General features: G+C 39.9%; 1 protein-coding gene across 3 annotated transcripts in view; it reads left to right on the forward strand.

The window, feature by feature from the left end:
• The window catches only part of EPHA5 (EPH receptor A5), a 336,440-nt gene that overhangs the window by 5,334 nt on the left and 305,994 nt on the right, over positions 1-25,112 (forward strand). For all 3 annotated transcript variants that reach the window (XM_004590860.4, XM_004590861.4, XM_058667260.1), the window contains exon 2: positions 22,999-23,063. In XM_004590860.4, the coding sequence (XP_004590917.2) occupies positions 22,999-23,063 (65 nt within the window). The remainder of the gene's footprint in view (positions 1-22,998; positions 23,064-25,112) is intronic.

A 25,112-nucleotide genomic window follows, 5' to 3' on the forward strand; every position in this document is an offset into this window, starting at 1 on the left:
ATTCCGTTGAAAAGGCTTCTTTCAAAATAGGAATGACCTATTTTTAAGTATTTGCTTTTAAGCTTTCAAAACACTTACATGATACTTTTCCTTTTTCTTTTTAAACATTCTGGCTTTTCAGACAGAACTTTATTTCTTCAGAGTTAATGAAATGGTTTTAAAGTGTTTGAATAAGGCCAAATGGATGTAGTGTAAGAATTACAATTTTGAAAGAGCAGCTCATTTTTGACAACCCATTTTACCCTATGCAAGTTGTTACTGTAATGAAAAGCATTTCTCAAAAAAGCCTTACTGATGCCATAATTATTGCAAATTCCTGAATATTGAAACTTGCTTGAAATATGCAGTATTTCTTTTGACAGGACAGATTTCACGTAAGGAATGCAGTTATGCAGGTTAATTATTCTTATTTTCTAAAATAAAGGTATGAATCTAACTTAAAATTCTTGGAGTATGTAATATTTACTTGAATTGTTTAAAACAAATTCAATTAACTTCGTGAAGAATGGAGAAGTTCAATTGTCATTTTTCACTGTTGTAAAAATTCTAACTTGATATAATCTGTTAATACAAAACCAAAAGAAACAACTCCGTAAGTCGCACTTGTGTGTGCTTTTTGGAAATGAGTAGTAATTTGTAGTCTTACTCTTTGCTTTTCTAAAAGTTCAGATGTTTCATCTAGCATTCCTGATGAGAATTCCAGGTGTTACAAAGTCATAAAATAAAATAGTAATTTACTAGGTGCCCACTTGGACTTTCTAAAAGCTCTGAGGTTTGGCATGATGACATTTATTAACTGCCATTTAATGCGAACAGAACTTTTTGCTTTTTTAAAGTATCTTTAGCAATCTGAAGAAGCCCAGAGTCCCTTCCACTGTTTAGACATTACTGGCAGATCTGAAAGCCGTGTGTGTTTTAACTGTGCCGTACCAGTTCGTTGTGTTTCACTGAAAGGAAACCTGGCAGGTTCTGCTCTCTTTTTAACATTTTTTTTTAAATTTTTGGTAGTGATTCTTTTGCTCTGAGGACTCACAGCCTTCAGGCTGCCATCAGCTTGTGCATTATTTTACAGTCTCATGGACTGCATCCAGACATGGTTTCATTCTGTTTTCCGTGAACTGTTTGAACTCCCCTCGTGGTCCTGGCGGTTAAATGAGTTCTTAAACTGTGACAGAGCATCCAGAACTTTGTTGAGCACAGCTGAAATCTGGGTCACGCCTCCTTTCCAGTGCATCTCACAGAGACCTAGTGTTCCTGGCAAAAGGTGTGGGACATTTGCTAAGCAGCCTGCAGGCTGGGAGGGTGGGCTCTGGTCCACGTGCTCTGGGTCGGTGGGTGGATCAATGAATGGCAGCCGTGGTGTGATGTTTGCATCTTGGCAACCTTGACATTTTGTGTTAATATGATTTTGAACGGATGCCTTAGCAGTTGTACAAAGCCAGTGCTAAGAGAAGTCTTTTGAGTGTTGTTTTTTTAGGTTATTTTAAAAAAAAAATGACACCTACATACACACACACACACACACACACACAAACTAAAGAAAAAAAGAATTCTAAGAAGCACCATAACCCTCTGGTTCGTTTTGGTTTGTTGAATTGGGTTTTTCCCCTTCGACTTTGCTTCGTAGCCTTCGTCTCTGAGATATGTTTGTGATGATTCTCCTGGGTTTCAGCTGTGGGAAGACTGTCCAGTCTGTCCTCTGAAGCCATCCGTTTGTCCGCAGTCCTGCAAAAACTGGGCCCACAGCTTGGTTCAGTACATGGTCTTTTAATTTTTTTCTGAGAGCCAAAACCTGAAGCCTGAAATATTTTGCATATGCTTTATGAGAAAATGTTCCTACTTGGAAACATGTTTCAGGCTAAGTATTGGAAGATTTAAGGAAAATACAGTCTGTTCTTTTACTTGGAGATGGATAGTATCTTTTTTCCCTTTAATTTTTTTTTTTTCACATTTATGTTCCTCTGTCACAGCTCTCTCGTTCTCTCTCTCGCCCTTGTACCTTCCAGCTTCAGGCAGCAGGAGTTAGGTGCGGAAGCGCCCAAGCCCGTTAGGTTCCACCCGCATCCAGGAGGTCATGGATTGCCAGTGGGGTATTAAGAAGCTCGTGAAGTGGGACGGGCTCTTACCCAATAGATCATTACTTAATTCAGACATCAGAGATACAGCAGGTCAGCACGCCATCTGCCACGTGTGCCTTGCTTACAAGACAGCTCACTTCGTTGCTTGGCTGTCCCTTCCCGGTCCAGGATGCTCGTTAATGTCTCTTCTAGGGAAAGACAAGCTCAGCAGGTACATCCTCCTGGCACTGGCTCAGCCTAGCAGTCCACAGCAGGAGCTTGCTCTGTGAGCCAAGTGCTTGTCCCTCCCTAAACCCTGGCTGAGTTACTAGCAGGCAAGGTGACAGGGACAGCCTTGGCGAGTCACTGCAAGCTGATTCTGTTGTCACCCAGCACAGTCCCTGTAGGCAGTGGGGGTGATGATGTGGGGCTGAATCTTATAAAGGGTGCAGCCAGCCCCGCTAAGACCTGAAGTACTCTGGTGGATTTCTGTTGAAGGAACGGAGGGAGGGGGCAACAATACTCGCAGCCACGGGACTAAATAGTTACCTCGACGTTGTAAATTTGGGATCCAATTTTTGATTTCACCCTGGGACATAGGGTGAGAACTAGGCAATGGAATTACAGAAAAATGAGGAAGAAAAAAAAAAGTGGCCTTGGAATTCCAAAATAAATAATTTCTTGTTTTTGCTAAATTTTTTTATGCACTTAAAAAAAATCAGCTCATTTGTGTCTATGCTGATTGGCAAAGCATTGCACAAATGTAGGTTGAGGAGGGGTGGAAGAAACCTGGGATGGATGTGTGACACACATGTAATAGCACTTTGCTGGTTGGACAAAGATTCGGAAAATTGGGCCCAGCATGGTTAGGTAGCCTAGAGGCTACAGTCCTTGCCTTGCATGCCCCGGGATCCCATATGAGCGCCGGTTCTAATCCTGGCTGCCCTGCTTCCATCCAGCTCTCTGCTTGTGCCCTGGGAAAGCAGGCGAGAAAGGCTTGGGAAACCTGGAAGATGCTCCTGGCTCCTGGCCTCGGATCAACTCAACCCTGGCTGCTGTGGCCCAATTGGGGAGTGAATCTTCGGATGAAAGATCTTCCGCTCTGTTTCTCCTCTTTTCTGTAAATGTGACTTTGCAATAAAAATAAATAAATCTTTAAAAAAAATTGGGAAAAATTTTACATTGTTTAGAGGAACTCTTGTAAGTAAAGGAACATGAAAATATCTTAATTTTAGAAATTTAACAAAGATATGGATTTTGTGAACCCTTTGAGGGCCTTGCAGGTTAACATTAGCTTCAGGAAAATTATGCTTTGTGTGTGGCAGTACAGATAAGATGTGAAGACTGAACTCAGCTCTCCTCCGCGCGTGATGGTGTGGTCCTGAGCCGTCCACCTGCCGTGCCTCGTAGTGAGCATGGTGACTGCTAAGGCACGTTCGTAGGGCTGCTGTGAAGATGCAGGGGTGTACATAGGCTGCCTAGTAAAACACATACAGCCAAGTGTGCACACAGAGGAGTGTCGTCCCCGCCGTTCTCCTCCTGTTTTCTGTGGAGGTTGGAGGTGTGACTTCGTTTCGTTTTTCTTGAATGGGATGAGGAACAGGCATCTGGCTAGGGAAGGCACTCTCAGAGAAGGAATTGCAAAGCTTCCACCAGACTTCGCAAAATCCAAGTCAGCCACTTGAATCATCTTCTTTTTCTGTCAGTTTTCTTCATTAGGTAGTATTGAATGCAGCATTTGATTAGGAAGTCAAGGGAAAACCACGGTTGCAGGGGCATGGCTTGTGAACATTGCTCTGGGCCTCATCTCCCTCAGGTAAATGGATAGAAAGCAGATGTTTATAGTAGCCATGAACACATCCAGATTTATCTTTAGGTGTTTTGTATATTTAATCCTTGATTTGTATGGTATTGGTTTTCTTTTAAAAAATATTGTAAAATAGAGTAATGATTACACACGCAGATTGGGTGAGGGATTGGCATGGGGTCCAGGCAGGCAGTCGGAAGCCATTACTGTGACCTGAATTTTCACACACTACATGTGTGAAGTGTGGAGGATCAAATCCTTAGCAGCTTTCTGAAACATACCTGAAATTGCAAATTTACACTTCTGTGTTTAGCTTGAAAATTTTGTGGAAAACTGAAATTCAAAGATACTTTCATTTTGCTACCAGTCATTTGGAAATCTGTGGAATTTTGATAGTATGCATTTTTCCTAAATTTTTGAAGCCCCTCAGATAAATGGGTTTAAACATTGTGCCACATGTTAAACTTGGCTTAATTCCATTTTTTCTTGATCACTCTGAAATACCCTAGTTTATATCATACATTGGTATGATTTGGCATTGCAATTGAGTGTTTCTATTTTCAGAATAGTTAATATTCTGTGAGGACTTCTCTTTTACATAGGGAAACATACTTGAGCGTAAGAAAGTTTGAAATGCACCGTGTCTGGATAAGCTTGTACAACACATGTGCATGTTGTGTGCTCGTGTGTGCAGTCGCCTGGAGGAGCAATCGCGCTCACATGGGGTACTGACATTTTGTTCTAAGTGCTTTCTTATTTTCCTTCAAACAAGCCTAGGCAGCAGCATTGCAGCTGCCATCATCGTCTCTACTCTGCTGTGCACAGGAGGCAGTGAGGTAGGCAGTGATCACAGTACGTGTCAGGGTTTCATAGCTGAGAAGGAACGAGCCTGCAGTCCAACCCCGGAAGGCTGACGGCAGCGCTGTTCTTGTAGGGTGTTCTTCTGGAGGTCACTGCTGTCCTCCAGAGACGCACAGTCACTCTGACCCTCACCATCCAAGTAATGGCTTATTTCACAGACAGGAAAGCAAGTAAAAACGCGTACAAATAATCATACGGTGCCATTCACGTTCACTCAGCTCCAGTTTTTACCTTTCATAAACCTCCGAGTGCTTGCCGGTCCTCTTACCCTTGCACACTGATTTATCCCTGATGACGGAGCTTCCGTTACCTAGAGCCCAGGAGCACAAGGGACATCTCTTCTAGCACAGTTCCTCTTCCCATTTCAAAGTGTGTGCTCTTTCTCTTTTGGGCTGTTTTTCCCTGTTACTTTGGTGTAGATACTATGAAGTTCTCAGGCTCAGTACAGACTTGATCCCAGACCTAGTTCATACACCGGAACCCTTTAGGAACCTGTTCTCCGATGAGTGTTGTCTACTGCTCATCGCCAGCCCTTTACTGGGCATAGAAGGTGTTTGGAAAATAGAGTTTTATCCTAGTTTGTGACACCCAGAAAATTTAATTTTTTAGACAACATTACTTCTCAGAAGGGACTAAAAGAGTCCTTGGAAAATATGTAATTTTTTTTTTTGAAAAAAGAGATCTTTACTCATTTTTAACATGGACTTATCGAACTTTGTCTTTGGATTTTGTTTGCCAAGACACAAATATACAGAAACAGACACAGAGAGAAATCTTTGAAGAGCTGGTTCGCACCCCAAATGCCTCAAAGTCACTTTTGTCTCTTATCAAAAGTCAGTATGCTTTATGTTGAACAGAATGACATTTTTTTAGAGATTTATTTTATGTATTTGAAAGAGTGACACACACACACACACACACACACACATACTGAGAGACAGAGAGAGAGAGAGAGAGAGAGAGAGAGAGAGAGAGAGAGAAGAAAGGAGAAGAGATAAGAGAGAGGAGAGATATATCTTCCAATTGCTTGTTCACTTCCCAAATGGCATTAAGCAGCCAGAGCTGAGCCTGACTGAATCTAGGAGCCAAAAATTTCTTTCCTGTCTCTGTGGTCCAGGGACCCAACACTTGAGATGCCCTCCACTGCTGTCCGAGGTGCATTAACAGGGAACTGGATCAGAAGTGGAGCAGCTGGAACTCAAACGGGTGCCAGATATGGGGTTCTACTGCCACAGGCAGCAGTTTTACCCAGTAAGCCAAAATTCTAGCCCTTATGTTAAATATTGTATAACCATTTGGATATGGTACTGTCATAGCAGTAACCGATTCTGCATGATTCATTAAATATCCCATTGGCTAGAGTAGGGAATGTATGCATGATAGGTGAAGCAACTGAGACAGGAAGGTTTGACCTATTTAAAACACAGAAGTCGTTCTGAAGTCCTGTCACTATGAGTCCATGTAGGACTGGGGAACTCAGTGAGCTCAGCCACTGGGAGCTGTGTGATCATGCACAATTGAAGACCTACCTATTCCTATGTCTTTGTCTATAAAACGGGGATGTTAATGCAATATGGTTTGTAGAGATGCTGAGATGTTTAGTATACCTCTGTAAAGAACATTTAATGCCCTTGTGTGTAGTATATAATAGCAAGTGTTAGCTTACACGTACTAAGATAATAGTGTGGGCTGGCTTTCTGACCTTTAGCAAGATCAAATTTTCTTTGTTAGTGGGTGAGTACTGTCTAATATTTACTGTAAATGGAAGTACCAGAAGAAAAGCACTTGACTTCAGTTCGATTGCTCCAGCAGCTCTTATTTACTCCCGGGGTAAAGTCCTTCAATGGCCCTCCAAGATCCTCAGGATAAACTCATCTGAACTCCTTGAGCCTGAGAGTGAAATTTTCAGTGGTTTGCTGCTGGCTGCCCTTTTCCTCCGGGCTCCTGGTCCCTGCACTGCAGGTGCCCATGCAGAGCTGCTTGCAGAGGTGCTGCGTTCTCAGAACAGGCTCACCTGGAGACACTCCCTTGTCACTTGGGTGATTGATCATTGCCCCTCGATCTGCACAGACTGATGTGCGCAAGGTTGTGTGCTGTTTTTATCTCAGATGCAGCCTGTAATACTTAGATGAAATTCTCTTTTCATTATTTTTGGACATTTCTAATGTTTATCATTTGCCAAGAAATTCAAGTTAATTCCAAGAAAAACTGACAGTGCAAGTTTTTGGGTTTGTTTATTCTTTTTTTTAATTTTTCAAAAATATTTTCCAACTGTATTTAGAACCAGCTTCAGTGCCTCACCCTCCTTATGGAACTTCAGGAATATATAGTATACTCTAGCCATTGATGCCTGAATGAGTGGCTTGAAGTAACTTCTTTGCATAATTTTAAACTCTCTGTGTTTGTGTTTTTAAAGAATTTGATTTCAGAATAGTATTAAATATACAAAATAAAGAACACTAAGTAGTAAGAGAAAGAGGTCACATACCCTGCCAATCTCAGGTACCCTGTTAACATCCCTTGTTAATATCTCCCGTTAGTCTGTCAAGTTAAAGAACCACACCCCAATTCCCCTATTTTAGTGCAACAACTTTTATCCTGCCTGCTTCTCTTATCCTGCAGTGACATATTATGCTCAAATTAATTTCTAAGTGTTCACACATGAAGGAGATTATGTGGCATTTGTCTTTATGTCTGCCTTGTTTCTTTCAACGTGATGTTCTTCAGCTCATTCATTTTGCTGCAAATGATGGCATTTCACTGTTTGTAATAGTCCAGTGATATTCTGTTGTGTGTGTGTATCCTTATTGTCACTTGCCCTTGGTTGAATCTGGTTTGTGTTTTGTGAATGATAACCTTGAATGTGAAGGAGCAGTTTTTGTTTTTTTTTTTTTAGCACAGTACATTTATTTTGAGCTTATCTCCATTTGTTGGGTTCTTGAGTCATATTGTTGTCTCATCTCTAGTTTTTAAAGAAATCAACCTGCTGTTTGCCACAGTGGCTGTACTAATTTACATTCCCTCACATCACTTCCTCACCTGCCTTTGGTGTTCTCAGTCTTATAGATAACAGCCATTCTGAAAGATGTAACACGCTAATACCATTGTGGAGCTGTTTTGCGTTTCCTGAATGGCTGACGATACTGAGTATGTCTCCACATATTTGTTGCCCACTTTCGTTTGCTCTGAAAACTATCCAGTGCTTTGAGCCACTTTTTAAATTGGATTGTTGTTGTGGATGACTTTTTAAATTTGCTGCTGTATTCTGTGTGTTACTTCTTCGTTGGGCAAGTAGCTTGCGTAGAGTTGCTCCCATTATGTTGGCTTGTCTCTTCATCCCGTTACTTGATTCCTTTACCGCGCAGAGGTGCCCGAATGCAGCATGGTTCCATTTGTCTTGTTTTGCTGCTGTTGCCTGTGTTCTGGGATCTTATCCAGAAAGGCATCCCCTCTACCGGTGGCTTACAGTATTACTCCTGCATTTTTCCCAGCAATTTCATAATCTCAGGTCATTAATTTAGATCTTTGATCTATTTTGAGTTGGTTTTTGGATAGAATGCAAGGTGTAATGATGTAGTTTTTCTTCTCAATATAAATGTCCAGTTTTGACAAGGTTGTCGTATCTGCACTGTATGTTCTTGGCACCTTTGTAGAGAATTAGCTGGCTGTGTGCTCCGTGGTGAGTTCTGGGCTTCCTGTTCTTTGCATCTGTGTGCTGGTTTTTATGGCAGTGCCATGCTGCTTCAATTACTATAGCTTGATAGTATACCTTGAGATCAAGTATTACAGCTTGATTTTTTTTTTTTTTTTTTGCTCAAGATGACTTTTTTTTGAATATTTTAGTTTTCCATGTGACTTTTAGGACTGTTTTTTAGAATCCTGTAAAGAAGCTATTGTTCTGTTGACATATTGTAAGATTCTCAGTCCTGCCTCATTACCCTAAAGTGTAGCCAGTATAACTCCTTTCCAGAATCCATGTCTAGTAGAATTTAGTATGTGTTATTATTGGCAACAGAAATTCACTAGAAGAGAGTTGAGGACAGAAGGGAGTCTATTTCAGGAAAGTTTGCAAACTGGGAACACATCCTTAGGCTCAAAAGGTTAAGTTTCTCCTTGTGGAGCCTTGGGGAGGCATGTCTCAGGCTGATGAGGTGATTGCCATGTCTTACCCCAGGCTGCTATTCAAGGAGAGGTGGAAGACTGCAGGGGTAGAGAGTGGGGCTGGGGAATTGCTAGTCCTGGCTGAAAGATTTTGATTGATTTAAAATGTTTTTATTTGGGGGGAGGGAACGTAGAGAGAGTCAGTAGCTGGGGGAGAGGAGAGAACGCACGAGGGCGAAAGTGAGAGAAGTAACTGCTAATAGGCTGGCTTCCTCAGTCCTTGCAGGGATGTGGTAGTTGGGGGCTGGGCCAGGGCCGAAGCTGGGAGACAGAAACACCACGCCACATCTGTGACTCGAAGGGCAGGAACTCAGTCGGCCAGGCTGCTCTCTGCCACCTCTCCGACTCTGCTTTGTGGAAGCCAGAAGGAGAGGTCCATGCCGAGACCCAAACCCAGGTTCTTAGATGTGGGAGTGACATCTTAATCCCTTGGCTCAACATTTTCATCTTGACTGAGTTTTAAAACTGTGGCATAATATAGTTCAGTAGTCAGGGTGGGTGGTGAAATGGAACTTTACGGAGATTGCTTATCTCTGCCAACATGCCTGGGCAGGAGCTTCAGGGTGATTTTCCAGCAATCTGGTGCAAAACAGAGCGTGGGTATAACCTCTGGTCAACAACGGCTGCTGAGTTCCACTGTGACGCTCATGAGCATTTGGAGTGTTGGGACCCATCTTTTAGATGGGTCTACAAGGCTACTTTCCCACACTGAGTGTCGTGAGACGGGAAACTAAGACATGAACCAGCGTACTGATGAAGCTCTTTCCAAAGCATGGTAACCAAGGCATTTCTCAGCAGGACACTTCCTTTCAGATTCAGCAAAAATAGCAAGATTAGCAAGGGCCAGAAACCAAGTCATAGATATCCTATGGTTACCATATCTCCGCAACTGAATGCATTTACACCCCTGCTCCCTTTGTTCTGATAACATTTAACATTCAGATAACTCGCACAAACCATGGTTAGACAGCATAAAGTAAAATTTTCTGCTTTAAGCAGGACTTAATTTTACCTCCAGAAAAATAATTAGTGAAAACATCTGTTTCTTAACGGTTTGAATTTCTTGGGAGTAGATGGATTTACTTTTTCATTTGTTCTAGATTTCTTGGATTATTTTGACTGTCACTTACTTTATGAAACCCTATAGATCTACAGTGTGGTAGGAATTCTTAATATTGCCAGTAAAATAGCAGGGAAAAAGGATGCCATCAACATGTCATTAGAATAGTCATAAAGCAAATTTATATCTCTAGGGGAGACATTTTAAAACCCATAAGTATACATCTGTTCGTGTCTCACTAATATGTCTAATTTTTTTCCTTCCAGGGAAAACAGAGTTTTTTGTTATTTATAAAATAATAAGTACATCCAAGATACCAAAGGGCTTAGGTGGGATTCTACTGAATTTTAGGAATTCCTTGAACAGAGCTTCTGCTTATTAGAGAAATATAACTGATAGGTGCCTTAAAGACTGTCACCATCTAATCTTTAATCCTTACGCAACATTTGGAGATTGAAATTATTATTCCATTTAAGGAGGACAGTTGAGTTTTGGGCTCAATAATTTGAAGTCATGTAGCCCATCGAATTGCTAGAGCAAGGGCTGCGTGGGACTCTGCTTATACCGAGTTTGCTGCAACTTACGTTGATTTAATTGGAGTTAGTTTTATAGTGTTTATTTTATTTATGTATATTCCCTTTAAAGGGAGATAACCTATTTTATAAAAATCATGTGCTTTATAAGAAAATCAATTAGTGGGCCCGGCGGCGTGGCCCGGCGGCTAAAGAAAATCAGTTAGTGTAAGACTAATGGAAGTATGTATATGAAGAAATACGGAAAACCCATGTCAAGAAAAGTTTCACTACCATCAATGCTACAACTGAATAAAAAACTAAAGTATCAGCTTTCTGTTACAGAACCCTTATTTCCTGGTCAAAACTGACATTTTTTTTCGTCTGAATCTGGGGTATGAAAGAAGCTGATAACAGTGATATTTTTGTTTGACTTATTGAATGCTGTCGTGAACAATATTCCTAATTTTCGAAATAGGCGCAAACGATTTTTGTCGGATAGATTCTTATGTAAGACCTTGTGGAAAGCCCAGGACGAACTGTTAGCAGTGGTTTTCTCAATTTTTTTTGTTGATAAATAGCATATGGTGTGAACTATCCTTCAGAAGAAACCACCATGGCAGCACAGTCCCTAAAAGAGATGCAGCAGAGGTGCTGGGGTGTGGCCTCCTCTGCATCACCTTGTGCTGCTGAACTGGCTCGTGAAACTTCCTGCTGTCTGCACTGCCATGTTTGAAAATGCAGAAGGGAGCTTTTGTTGTGCACAAGATCCGGGTGAGAACACCCTGACTTGTCTCTTTCGGAATAGGTACTTGAGAAAAAAGTTAAACTCCACAGGCCAGCTTACTCAGGGCAGCCGTGGGGGGTCCTCACCTAGAGGTGCTCGCCAAAGCCAGCCTCAGAGCATGGGTAAAGTATAGTGTCTGCCCTGACCAGAATGCAGCGCTTCTAAGCTTCGCACAGCAATTTCTATGGAATGTATAATTTAAGAATCTGTTAATCTATAGTTTAGGAACCATCCGTAAATAGTTCTCATTTTTATCCTTGTTTAAAAAAAATGCTTGCTGAGTACAGAGGTTTTCAGAGGCTTAGAAACTTCCTCCAATTTGACATTTTCACAATCTTCTAACCATGTGAAAGGTAGAGTCAGCTTACCAACCCAGGGCGTAGTCTGGCGTTAGTGTTGGCAACCCTAATTAGTGTGAGGGTAAGAATTACTTGGTTGGTGAAAGGGTGGGGGTGGTTTCTAACATGTAGTCTCTTAGCTCTGCCTACTACCCTGCTTTTTTCTGTCTTGGAAGCAGCCTCTGTGCTTCTATTAAAACAAAACAAACTACTGCAGATGGTTCAAGTGTGGGTGATACAAATATTGCACTTAAAAAAAACTGATACATGAAGTTACTTCTGAAAGCATGAGCAAAATGGAATCAGAAGTGTATTTCAGGGGCCAACATTGTGGCATAGCAGATCAAGCCACCTCACAGTCTAAAAATCCCAGATACTCCACTGCTGTTCCAGCCCCACGCCAACAGGCTCTAAAAGCATTGAACATGGCCGGAGCGCTTGGGTCCTTGCCACTTAGTAGGCAGCATGAAAGAAGCTCCTGGCTCGTGGCTTTGCTGGGGCCGTGAGGGGAGTGAGCCAGTGGGTGGAAGCTATGTCTGTCTTCGGCTCTCTCTGGGTAACTCTGACTTCCACAAACATCAGTAAATGTGTGGGAGAAAGTGTATTTCTGTACTAACAATTATGTTTTGGATAATTAATAAATATAATAAAATATTCTTAAAATTTGTAAATTTGAGGATTTTTAAGAAGTTCATAGGGAATACGCAGTTTGAAACAACTAAGTGTGGATTTCGAGTATTTTGCTTTAAAATACTTATTCTACATTTACTCCTCTTTTACCCATTTCTTTTTAAAGAAAAAATATGTATTTAATTGAGAGCCAGAGGGAGAAATTGGGAGTGCAGTCTGGTGGCTCATTCCCAGATGGTGGCTCATTCCCATGGAAGGTTCATGGCTGACACACAGCTGCTCACTTCTGAAGCCATCATCTGCTGCTTCCCGGGGACACATTAGCAGGTAGCTGGAACCTGGAGAGAACCCTGAACTTGAACCCTAAACTTGCAGTTTACCATGGGGCATAGGTAATCTCACCTCTAGGCCAAATACCCTAACTAAACTGACCTTTTAATTCCATTCTTCCAGGAACATTTCAAGGACGCTTTTCTGGGCATGTGAATGTCTCACTTATGCGATCAACATTCAGAAAATGCTGTTTATTTGCTCTTTTCAGTTAAAAATGAGAATATTAAACTTTCTAAAGTGAAGATTATGTCCATGGCTATCAAATAATAGTGTACAAGAAGGACATACATAGTATTAGAGTCATAAAGCAATGATCAAGATACAAAAAGTTCAAAGATGAGTTAGTATGTGTAGCTAATGATATAGCCACTAGATTCAAAACTGACTTTGAAGTATGTGCTTGGATTGGTAGTTCCCCTTTTGTTTACAAATCATATAAAGCTAGATTTAGGGAATGTTGATGGTCCTTCACAGGTAATAGAAATCGGAACAAGTTTCTAGTCTTCAAAGCCAGGCAACGGGAAGGCTGAGCAGTCAGAATCAGCAAGGCATTTCCTGGGTTGTTCACTGGTGAATTCCTGAGGCTCAGAGTAATCCCTGTCACCTCAGTGGCTGCTCAGTGACACCTGAATGAACATTCATTAAAGGTGAGTTGGATGTTATGCCCAGTTGCTTCTATACTATCCACATTATAGATGCTATATTAGGATACAAATCATAGAAAAGCCATTTCACAGTGGCCTGAAACGAAGTTGGTGGCTTGGATTCAGGAACCCGTGCGGCCTTGTTGGCCTCAGTCATGCTTGTTGCTTCATGATCTCAAGAAGTCTGCTGTTGCAGCTCATGCCACATTCAATCCAGAGCCAACAGAAGAAGGGGAAAAGAAGAGCCGAGAACTTTGGCAGCTGGCTTAGGCTGTTAGTTGGGACAAAGAAAAATTTCCCGGTAAATGACAAGCAGCTATCTGCCAGACAACCAGATTCAGTGCGAGCAACAATAATAGAAACAGCATCATCACTATTTGCTAAGCTCCGTCAGGATGAATTGTCTGGCAGGCAAGACAATGGTGAGGTTTGGCTGCTAAGGCAGGAGAAGGATGTGAACAATTTAGAGGCATGTTTACTTCATTGCCTTTATTTTTGTCTTTGCTATTTTGATCTTTGGAAAAGGTGGGTAACTGTCCACTTCAGTTAAACTTTGAACAGGTTAGCACTGAGTAAACAAGGCAAAACTGGATTACCACTGCATCAGCCTTTTACACACACACACGCAAAAACACATAAAATCATATACAATTTCAGTAAGGTGTTTCCAAACTTGAAAAAGAAAAGTTCTGTGATTGGTTAATATTGTTTTGTTTCATTTCAGATAACACAAATCGTTATGATTTGCGTCCGAATCAACTTTTAGCGGGATTGCAAGACTGGCATAAAGAGTAAAATTGTCATAAAAAGTTGTGATTGTCATTTACTTTACAAAAAAGAATTCTGCAGTCACACAGATGTTTGGTCATTTTTGACATATGATATTACTTTACAATACAAACTGTGAATCTGTATGTTTCCTTTTCTACATTCTGAGATCCAATCATCATTTATCCTAGCCCGAAGGTTGTAAAGTTAATGGCTGTATAGATTGTTTTGAAGTCGGATATATTGTAATCAAGCATTAAGGGTAATTAGGAACCAGGGTAAAATTGCATTCAAACCCAAGAATTAGCCATGCATTCATTTTCCACTCTGTTCTAATAGTCTTTTACATACTTTTTTCGGACAAAGTATGTTTGGACAGATGCATGCTCTATTTGTCCCAATTAGGATTCTAAAAACATAATGAATAACAAAATGAAAAAAATTACACAAGAAGGACCCTCATTACATTTTTGCCTACTCTTTGGCTTTCTCTAATCTCCACACATATTCTAATTTCCTTTCTGCCAGCAACTTGATACTAAACTGTGATTCCCCTAGGAGAACGAATGCCCTTTCTGACTTCCACCTTACGTCCACTGCGATGATAGCATTACAGTGGCTGCCATTCATGGTCCACTGATTTAATCAAATTTATGGAAATAGCAGTTAAGTGTTTCAGAGTAGTGAACTTTCACACGAGGAAGGCTAGATACTGACCCAAATGGGATACAGAAACAAGAATAAAAGCTGAAGTTAAACTTGCGTTTGGATTCCAGCTCCATGCTTACTAGCTTTGGGATCTTGGCTATATAATGTTGGCTTTTCTCTTTAAACTAAAAAAGAATATTTAAGGCTTGACTAGCTTGGTTACCACACCTGACAAGGTGGCCACTGAAAACCATATGGGCTGGCTCTTTTTCCTGCCATGTGTCCCTGTGAATGTAGCAGACGGCTCATTAGTCATCATTTGGCTGTCGCTTCTCTGTGTTAGATTTTCCTATAACTTTATACAGAACAACCAGGGGATACGAACTCTGAGGGTTTTTTTTTTCTTTTTTTTTTGCCACCTGTCTGCAGTCACACTTTTAGAGTGTATTACCAATTCAAATTCTTAAGTGTGCTTCTGAAATGTCTTTGCCCCATCATAGCTGTCTGAAAAATGGCATGCATTTTATACTGCTTCATTTTGAAGGATAGTCCTAAAACTCCTTTGTTGATGATGATGAAAATAGTTTGGAACAAGATGACTGATATTAATTAGGACAAACCGATTTAGGAGAACACGGAGGCATAATCCGATTGAAAGGCACAGCAGAAGCCATCCTCTGGGCCTCAAGATCAGCTGAGAGTTTAGTTGACTTCATTATGAATTTCATTGAAATGCTATAAATACAGCTTCGAAGGTGTCATGGCAGGATTGAAGGGAAACAGTCTCTGGAAATAGAAAGACGTGTTTGCCTGCAACCTAGGCCACTTGGAAATTGTGTTGGTTATTGTGTTTTTGTCTGCACGTATCCATAAATCACGTCACATTGATTAGCAGTGAAATTCAATTTTACCACATAAAAGTAAGTTCTATGAGAGGCAAGGTGCAAGTTAAGGATTAGCAAATTTGTGATGTAATTTAGCACCAAGCACCTTGCCTTCACTTTACCAGCCTCAATCTGTAAGCTTTGCTGTCTTGCTGCTACTTCTGTTGTCACCATGGCTGTACCAATGTCAGGAAATGCAGCCATGCCCAGCAACTCCAAGGCAAGTCAGGAAGTCTTCTGATTTCTTTTCTGACAACAAGTCTCTGCACTGGTCATTAAACAGAGCTGATTCAACGGAGGGATCACACAGTTGGAATGAAAATAAGATCATTTCTGCTAAAATACAAGAAGAGGGGGAGGAAGAAGCTTGGATAAATTAAGAGAAGAGACAGGGAACAGCCTGTGAAAGGACATAAAAAAAAGGTACAGAATCATGAACGGGTTTGGAGTCGAGGAATGAGATGATCATATTGGTGGCTCATAATGAGCTTTCCAAACAGTATTTTGAAGAAATTGTCAGGGCTTAGGCCTCTCTACTGAGAAACAAGGCAGAAGATTTTTCACGGGGAACATCTTGGCCAGGATGTGGCTACACTTATTTCATGTGAAACAGGGTAAAGAATTTAACAAGTCCCGTAAGACGGAGTTGGTATTGGGTCAGTAATGCACTGGGGTCAGGGAAAGGACAAAGACACGGTGACCACTCCCGGGATTCACGTTTCCGGTTAGAACAGCAGTCCTGCTGAATTGCATTTACTGAAACAGGGAACACTAGAGGAGGATTTTTTTTCCCCCTTGGAAGATTCTTTGCTCATTTGGGGCTACCTGAAGTTGAGATGACTGCTTTGTGTAAACGTGTTGATAATCCTATAAATTGGTAGGAATTTCAAGAGAGAAATTCACATGATATGCAGATTTTGGAGTCATTAAACATTTAGATTATTAATGAGTGTTGGGAAGTTCTTGTTTTCTTCTGGGGTAATTACTGTGGGATGTGTGCGAATACTTCCTTTGATATCAACAAATAAAATGCCAATCCAAAAACTAAGTAAAATTGTATTAGCTGTTCTCTATCATTCTTGGTCCAATTTTGTGTGTGCTTCTGTTCTTTGGCAAACCCCTTCTATAGTTTTTATGCCAAAAATCTGCCTGATGCAAAAACCTAAAATAATTTTTACCAAACTGACAAATTGAATTTTCCAATGGGAAACACATGTCTGTCTCCACACTCAGTGTGTCACCTGCTCTATGTCTGGTGCAACAGTTGTCAGCCTGTAACCTTCAGCCTGGAAGCAGAGTCTATGCTCAGGGGACGGTGCAGAGAGGCATGGCAGCTCTGTGTCTGGAGTTTGTTCCCACAGATTAGTTAAATGTGAGCTGTAATTGAATCAGTAGCCTTTCTGATATTGTTAAATGGAAATCAATAAACAGACCTCCATCAAAAGTCTTTGGTGAGCAGTGGGACTTTGACTCAGCGCCTCTCAGGAGTGAGAATGCCATCTTATGTACCGTGATCTGAGTGATTCTCTCCTCAGCCTGGGGGAGAGGCAGAGCTACTGTGAGCACTGTGCTCTAACGGCAACATCTTGCAAGGAACCTACGAACAACTTAGAAGTGGCATTACATCTGGGCCTTTCTACTTCACCTGTGTCTTCAACATCACCTATCCTCTCTAGGCTTTGCCTGTGGATGATGGTGGGATCACATGTCTTTCGTGTCTTTTGCCTTCCCGAAGTCTGAAAAGATGTTCATCTTAGTGTGTCTAATTTTTCCTAGAGAATCCGATAAACCGGATTCACACTCTTGGTGACTTGTATTATTTAGCAAGGTACCGAGGAAAAATCACTGGACTCTAGGGGATATCCAGCAGGTTAAAAATATTTGAAAGTTAGAGTCGTGGAAGAGCATATTTGAGTTAGTAACTGAAGATAGTCCCTAGTTATTTGAATGTGGGTTTTAGGACACTTGTATTGCATCTCCCATTTTATATAGTGTGTCCCCTGGCTGCTATCCTTAAGTTCCCAGAAAAATAATGTTAGCAATACTTGACCTGTTTGAAAGTAAATTCTTTTTTTTAAAAGATTATTTATTTCTACTGCAAAGTCAGACATACAGAGAGAAGGAGAGACAGAGACTTACTTCCCAAGTGACCGCAACAGCCGCTGCTGCGCTGATCCAAAGCCAGGAACCAGGAGCTCCTCTGGGTCTCCCACGCGGGTGCAGGGTCCCAAGGCCTTGGGCCATCCTTGACTGCCTTCCCAAGTCACAAGCAGGGAGCTGGGTGGGAAGGAGAGCCGCCGGGATCAGAACTGGCACCCATATGGGTTCCCGGTGTGTTCAAGGCGAGGACCTTAGCCGCTAGGCCAGCGTGCTGGGCCCGAAAGTAAATTTTTTATTAAAGATTTTCTTCTGTTCAAATAATATGATAACTGTTGATACGTCATAATGAAATTAAGACACAGGTAAAATTAAAGCACTGTTCACACTTGGCTTCTATTGTATTTTCTTATTTTCATCCGGCCAAAAGTTAAGGTTGTTTTGTTTTTTTCACTTTCTAAAATGTACCTGTGATAGTGGCATCTTCTGTTGTGTAACTGTAGAGGTTTGCAAAAAATAACCTTTGTAGAGTTATTGCTTGTGGGGAATGCGTCTTCCTGATGACTGGGTAGCATAGCGCCGCTGGCCCAGCCTCGTGGTGGTTATATAGTACCTGAGCCAAGATGACTTTGAAAGCTGTCTCCCAGTTTTTTCATGTGATCTTCTTAAAATATATATAAATAATAGAATGAAGTATTTTCTGTAAAATTTCTGATACGTAATTAATGTCTTCAAGAGTAATGGTGGTATCAAACATTTGCTCTAATTATATTCATTAGTGACTTCTCCCAGACACGTTTTAATTAAGTTGTACAATGTAGATCAATACTCATTGTGAGTTCATTGCAATTTATAACAAGCCTATATGCTGTTCAGAACAATTTAATTACTATAATTATAGTACAGAAGACACTTGGTAACTCTGCCAATCCCAACTCTTAAAACTTCTAGTAATGAAACTGGAAAATAAACCTCTGAAAATTCACATATACCTTATTGCCTAAACTTCTGGCCTTTTTATGTAACTAACTTGTCTCATTATGCATCTCCATTATCCAGCCAGCAGGTAAAATGAGCACCTGTAACAATTTTATTGGCTGTGTGGAAATAATTCAGGGGCGTTGTATTGCCAGATGATCTATTTGCATTTCCTTAATTAAAATCAACTTTTTATTACTTTTCTTTGCTTATATAAGTAATATTATTTTGGTTGGAAGGAATAGCTTATCTCCTTAGCATGCTAAATTATGTTAATGAAGTTCATGCTAGTGGTGTACTACACAAAGGATTGAGACAGTGGATATTTTCTGGTAATATTGTTAGGTAAAGAAAGAAAGTTTCCAAACTATACAGCCAGTAAAATTTGGGCCAGATAATTGTTCCTGGGGAATTTTCCCATGTGCCTGACTTTTTCTTGTTAAAGATCAGTGAGAAACACTCTCCCAGTCCTCCAGCTATTGCGATGAAAATGGCTGCATACATGATCAGATCTACATGTTGAAAACCACTGGTGTTTGTTGCTTCGGGCATACCCTCCTCATTTGTCCCCCCAACGAAATGGTTTTCTCACAAGTCTAGCTGTCATGAGTTCATTGTGGGTTTTTTTTTTTAAGGGAACAATTTGATTTTCTCTATTCAAGTTTCTGGAGACAGAAATTAGTTGTTAATGGAATATTCAGGAATGATATCTAACAGATTTAGAGCAGAAATGATCAGAAATATGTTCCTTGAGAAGACAGATCCCTAGCAGCTGGTAAAGCTGGCACTCTAGAAGGGTTGAGAGCGGTTCAGGTGGCACAAGCAGCTTCTTCAAAGCATGGTACGAAAAGAAAGATGCAGATTTTTTTTCAACTTTTACAAAAAGATTTGTTTCTCATGATACAGTCCCATAGGCTCAGGGACTTCTCCCACCCCCCTCCTTTCCCCTTCCCCTCTGTCCCATTTGCTGTCATATCATATTACAATAGTCACAAGTTCATCATTCTGTTATTTAAGTGTATCCTGACATTGTATAGTAGACAGTAGCACAAAGTCCAGCCTCCTATTGTAAAGACATATTTAACAGCTTCATCAGGAGTTCGTCTTTTATACAGGAATAGAGATAAATACTGCAAAGATACAGATTTTAAGATTTGTATGTGAATTTGCATGTGAATTTTCTCTGATGCATTAATCCTGCCATATATATATATATATATATGATCAACATTTTAATAATCTAAAAGTAATTGTGTAAAACGCCTAATTTCCATTTCTTTCTTAGTTCCCAATTAAGCACTGTTGTGTATAAGTATTTTGCATTGTGTATTTTATGAAATTATTTGCTTCCGTTAGGAAAGTCATGTTAGACAGTTATATTCATGAGTTTCTGTGAGAGAGCCTTTTGAAAACAATCACAAAGAGGAAGGCTGTGTAGATTCTATTGTGGTTATTTTCCTGTGTTTTGTAGTATCTTCCACTAGCCCAAACTCCCAATACATTGTGTTAGCTGCCAGGCTGTTCTTTTGAGCTCATTTATTTTCTTCCACACATACAAATGTTTTAAAATGAAAGAAAGATTAAAAATTGTAATTTTAAAGCAAACTCAGGTGTGTGCAATCAGATATTGAAAGGGTATTGGGAATTCTGTGGGTGAAAATGAATATTTTCAGATGCACATATTCTGAAGAGGTCTACAAGGAATGCTGTGTTTCTCCTGGCTGGCTGGTTCTGAATTCCTGGAATTCCATTGCACATCAGGTTACCACCCCAGGATTAAGTTCATTGTGACTGTCTTTGGAGCTAACCCTCAGCTCTGCTGGGGTGCTCTGCTTTTCCTGGGCTCTGCTGTTGTGCTGCTGCTGCTCAGTATCAAAGGTTAATCAAATGAATCATTAAGATGAATAAACATAACAATTTAGATTCCATGTTCCCCTGGTATTTAGTCATGTCTAGACACAGCCCCAGTGTCCCAGAAAAACTAAAATGAGGACAAGGACATTTATGTTTAATGTAGCCTATTCCCATGGAAACCAGGAACACCAACAATAGAGTAAGAAGGGGTGTATGTATGTGGGAGCTCAGGGATATGACTGGCGGGATTTTCAAGGTCAGTAGGTAGTTGAATAGCTCTGTATTGATTTCGTTTTGCTATTTTAAGAAGAAGTAGGCTATCAGTTCTCTAAGAAATTCGTAATTCTGTGTATTTAATTTTCTTATTCCTTAAAGCCACAACGATGTGAATGGTTTAAAGATTTATTTATGTAAATAAATCTTGATGGTTGATGCTTGGTTGAGAGACAGAGGCAGGTAGAGACAGCTCCCATCAGCTCTCATTTATTCTCTGAATCTTTGTAATGGGCAGAATGGCCAGGTCTGGGCTGAACTATAAAACTTGGACCTAGGAGATCAATAGTAGTTCCCACTTGGGTACTAAGAGCCAATTATTAAGCTGTCACCACCACTTTTCAGGGTTAGCAGGACACTGGAAGCTGGAGTTAGAGCAAGAAACAACCTGGACACAGCGGTGTGGGACACAAGTGTTCTAACCCCCTGACAACTATCTGTCCTCTAGCCTATTTTAATGCTGATAATATGGCTGTCGACATTAGACTTTTAAGTGTTTAACAGATAAACAAGGATGCTTCAAATACTTTGTGGCAAAAAAATTACAAGATAGATTTTGTGCAAAAAATTTGTTTGCAGTGGTATTAGCACATTTTCCAGCAGTACCCAGGGCTTGTTTTGCTTGCAGATAGAGTGATCCATTTGGAATTGGCTTGGACAATGTAAGGATGCTCTGCTTACTCAGACTAATAGTAACCCAGGTGTTTGTCCTCTTGAGTCCATTTGCCTTGTTCATCAGACTGTCCAAGTGATCCAGCTGTTCAGAGAGCCAGGCAGATTCATGAGGGTTAACACAATACTTTAGAAAAATAATGATTTGTGATCAAATATGAAACATTTTACAAGATAATTGTCTTCAAGCAAAATTTTTTAAAGGAAGATTTATTTATTTGAAAGGCAGAGTGATGGGTGGGGGGAGAGGGATGAAAGAGAGAGGAGAGGGAAAGAAGCTATTTCCCATCTGCCAGTTGATTCCCTAAATGGCTACAGCAGCTGCAGCTGAACCAGGAGCCAGGAGCCAGCAGCCAGCAGCCAGGAGCCAGGAGCCAGCAGCCAGCAGCCAGGAGTCAGGAGCCAGCAGCCAGGAGCCAGGAGTCAGGAGCCAGGAGCCAGGAGCCAGCAGCCAGGAGTCAGGAGCCAGCAGCCAGGAGCCAGGAGCCAGTAGTCAGGAGCCAGGAGTCAGGAGCCAGGAGTCAAGAGCCAGGAGTTCCATTCAGGTCTCCCACATGAGTGAAAGGGGCCCAAACTTTGGCCATCTTCTGTTGCTTTCCTGAGTGCACTGGCAGGCAGTGGGATCTGAAATAGCAGCCAGGACTCAAACTGGTGCTCCAGAATGAAGATAAGGAAATGCTGGTGTCACAGGCGGCAACCTACCAGCTCTGCCTCAATTCCAGCCTTTCTTCAATCCACTTGAATATTTTTTCAGAAACTATACACACACACATACAAGCATATACACACATACGCACATATATTGTATGTATATGAATATGTGTGTGTGCATAAGAGTGACACATGCGCTGTTTGTGCATACATGTCTGTACACACTGATCTGTGTCTTGTGTTTTTATTGAAAATATTCTTTTCCAACCTGGAAGTTCCATCCTGGAATTTTCAAGCATCATGAATCTGATAGTTCTATAGAAAACATCTTTTAGACTCTTAGTGTAAGTTTGGCAATGTAGTGGGCTCTTAACCATAGCATCAACTTTAAGAATTGCTGTAATTTCCTTGTCTTGGTTAAGGGTGTGGAGATTTATTTCTTAATTAAACTTGCAATTTGGGTTACAGATTTGAGTTAATATCACACAAGTTACAAGCTTAGGAATAGTTTATTGCTGATTAGTGTAAATTATTTGTTAACTGCATCATAATAGCTTTCTGGAAGAAAATAAAATATGTTCCAATACAACTTCATGACTGCAGATTAAGCCCTAAACCTCTAATGCCTTTGCAAAGAGGCGACCTGGTGGGACCTTAATTTTGATGGGCATTTTTTTTTTGTTTTTTTTTTTCTTGTTCTTGGTTATTAGTTCCATTTCCTCATTTTTGCTTCTTGGAAAAGCATTGAATTCAATGGCTGGTATATACATTTCTGCTCTAATTATTCTCCAAATGTTTTTAAAAATCGCATGTTCACTTGCTTTCCAAAAATGTTTTCTAAAAATTACAACTCTTGTATCCATCATAGTGAAAGCCTAAGGAAATTTCAGTCATGTGCAAAAAACGTATACTTTTAGTAACACTATCAAAGTAGGATTGCATTATTATAGATTTTGCTGAGCTTTGTTCTCTTTCTCTTTCAGTGAACCTGTTGGATTCACGCACTGTCATGGGGGACCTCGGATGGATTGCTTTCCCAAAAAATGGCGTAAGTTTTTATGGAATCTTTCCTAAAACCTAAGATAAATCTGTTGTGAGAAATCTGTGTGAATTTGTGCATTCAGCTCTTTGTTGTTCAGAGAGGAAGAGTGTGTATGTGTGAGGAGGGGTGTGTGTTAGTCACTGCAGCGTCACAGGGACTTCAGTTGTGCAAAGTGCACACGATAGAAGTGTTTCCAATGACTGCCTTCCAAACATGTTTTCTTCAGAGTATTTTTCCACAAAGAGATAGGAAGTTTTCTTTAGCTTTTAGGAAAATTTCAGATCCAGTCTTGGAACACACTTTCATAAATAGCTGATTTTTGTATTAATATTGCATTTTGAAGGAGGTGAATCAATATTGATTGCAGACTAAGGTTCGTTAATCTAGTTTGTTTAATCTACAGAATTAAAGAATGCAGATATTTTAGGAAAATTCTTTAAATTCTCTTGATAAGAATTTCTGCAGTTTTAATTTGTTCAACATTCAAATTTTCAGTTTTATTTTTTTAAGCTCATAAAATATGCTTCATTGAATTGTATAATTAGCAATTATTTTAAAAATAAAATGTTTTATGAGATTACATTAAAAACAAAAGTAACTCATGTTAAAATTAGGTAGGCAATTTTTAAACAATATATATTTTAAATTGTCATAATATTAACAATTTTACCCATCAATTACATTAAAGAGTACTCCATTAGCCTCAATCACACTTAGAAGCGTATAAATTCAATCAGATGGAAAATGAAAATATAAGTACAATATTGGGATCTAGATCCATATTAAACTGAAAATATTAAATGTGTCACATTACTATTCTATTTAAACATTTCAGACTCAAAGATGATTCTATTATCTAATATCTTTAATATTTCTTGATTTTAAGGTGCAGTTGCTAAAATCCACTATGACAACCACACATCAGTTTCAGTGCTACCATTTGGATAAAAAAAAATATGAATCCCATGTGAATCGTACAACAGTTTTAATGCATATATGTGATTAATTTAGTTTTTCACCCTTACGGTATTTTACGTGACATTTAAAATCAGGTGTCACTCAAGACGGAATATTAACTAGCAAATTATTTTTTTCCTTATGGAAATACAATCTTAGAAATATGACAATGACACTATTTTTCAAAAATAACTGTGTTAATTTTCTTTTTAAATTGTCTTTCACTATCTGTAATTCATCTTCATAGAGAAACAAAAAAAAACTGTTGAATTAAGTCTTTATCCTCAAGCTTTGAAAAATTTATTTCAAGTGGCAGTGAATATTAGAACAGTTTGATATGGTTTTATGATTTGATATAAATAAATTAAAAAAACATACAATACTCCTGTTTGAATTTATGATTTAATAGGTGAAATACTTCTAAAATCAAGTAATTTATAACTAAAGGAATGTGTTGAATGAATTTAGGAAATTACATATTGTGTTCCTTCAATAAGATGTGTTCAGTGTTGGTTGTGTGTGAAATATTCTGCGATTTATGTAGAATAAGATAAGGACCTGTCTTTGACAAAGAGTGAGTGATCTTAGTTTGATTGTTTCAATCATTACAGTGTACAAGGTAGATAAAATGTCTGCTAAGAAGTTGACCCTTAATTCTGCAGTTCTGGAAAACTTGTGTAGTTTAATAACACGGCCACTAAGTCTCTCCCTCTGACCGTAATTTCTGGTTTAAAGTGAGTAATTTTACTCAGGAGTTGGGCTGTTGCCCGACGCTTTAGTTGAAACAGGGTGTATATGTTTAATAAGCAAATGAAATTGATTGTGTTGTTCTTGTGGCAATTCAGAACTCTTTATACGAAACACAGAAGCAGTTACGTGCATATTTGAAGCTGTCACATGCTTCGCTTTCTGTCCTCTGTGTAGTAGGTGTTAGGAGTGGATAGATTTCTTGAACTGATTGTAAAAGGAGTACTTCAAATCTGAGTGTAAGAATTGAGCAGAAATTTAGGGAAAACACTGTTATTTGTCCTCATTGTTTCAGACACAAACACCAAATACTTGTTAGAAACAGTCATTATGCCTGTCACGCCCTTGCCC

The sequence above is a fragment of the Ochotona princeps genome, chromosome 7 (assembly GCF_030435755.1).
Source record: "Ochotona princeps isolate mOchPri1 chromosome 7, mOchPri1.hap1, whole genome shotgun sequence".
In the NCBI taxonomy this organism is placed as follows: domain Eukaryota; kingdom Metazoa; phylum Chordata; class Mammalia; order Lagomorpha; family Ochotonidae; genus Ochotona; species Ochotona princeps.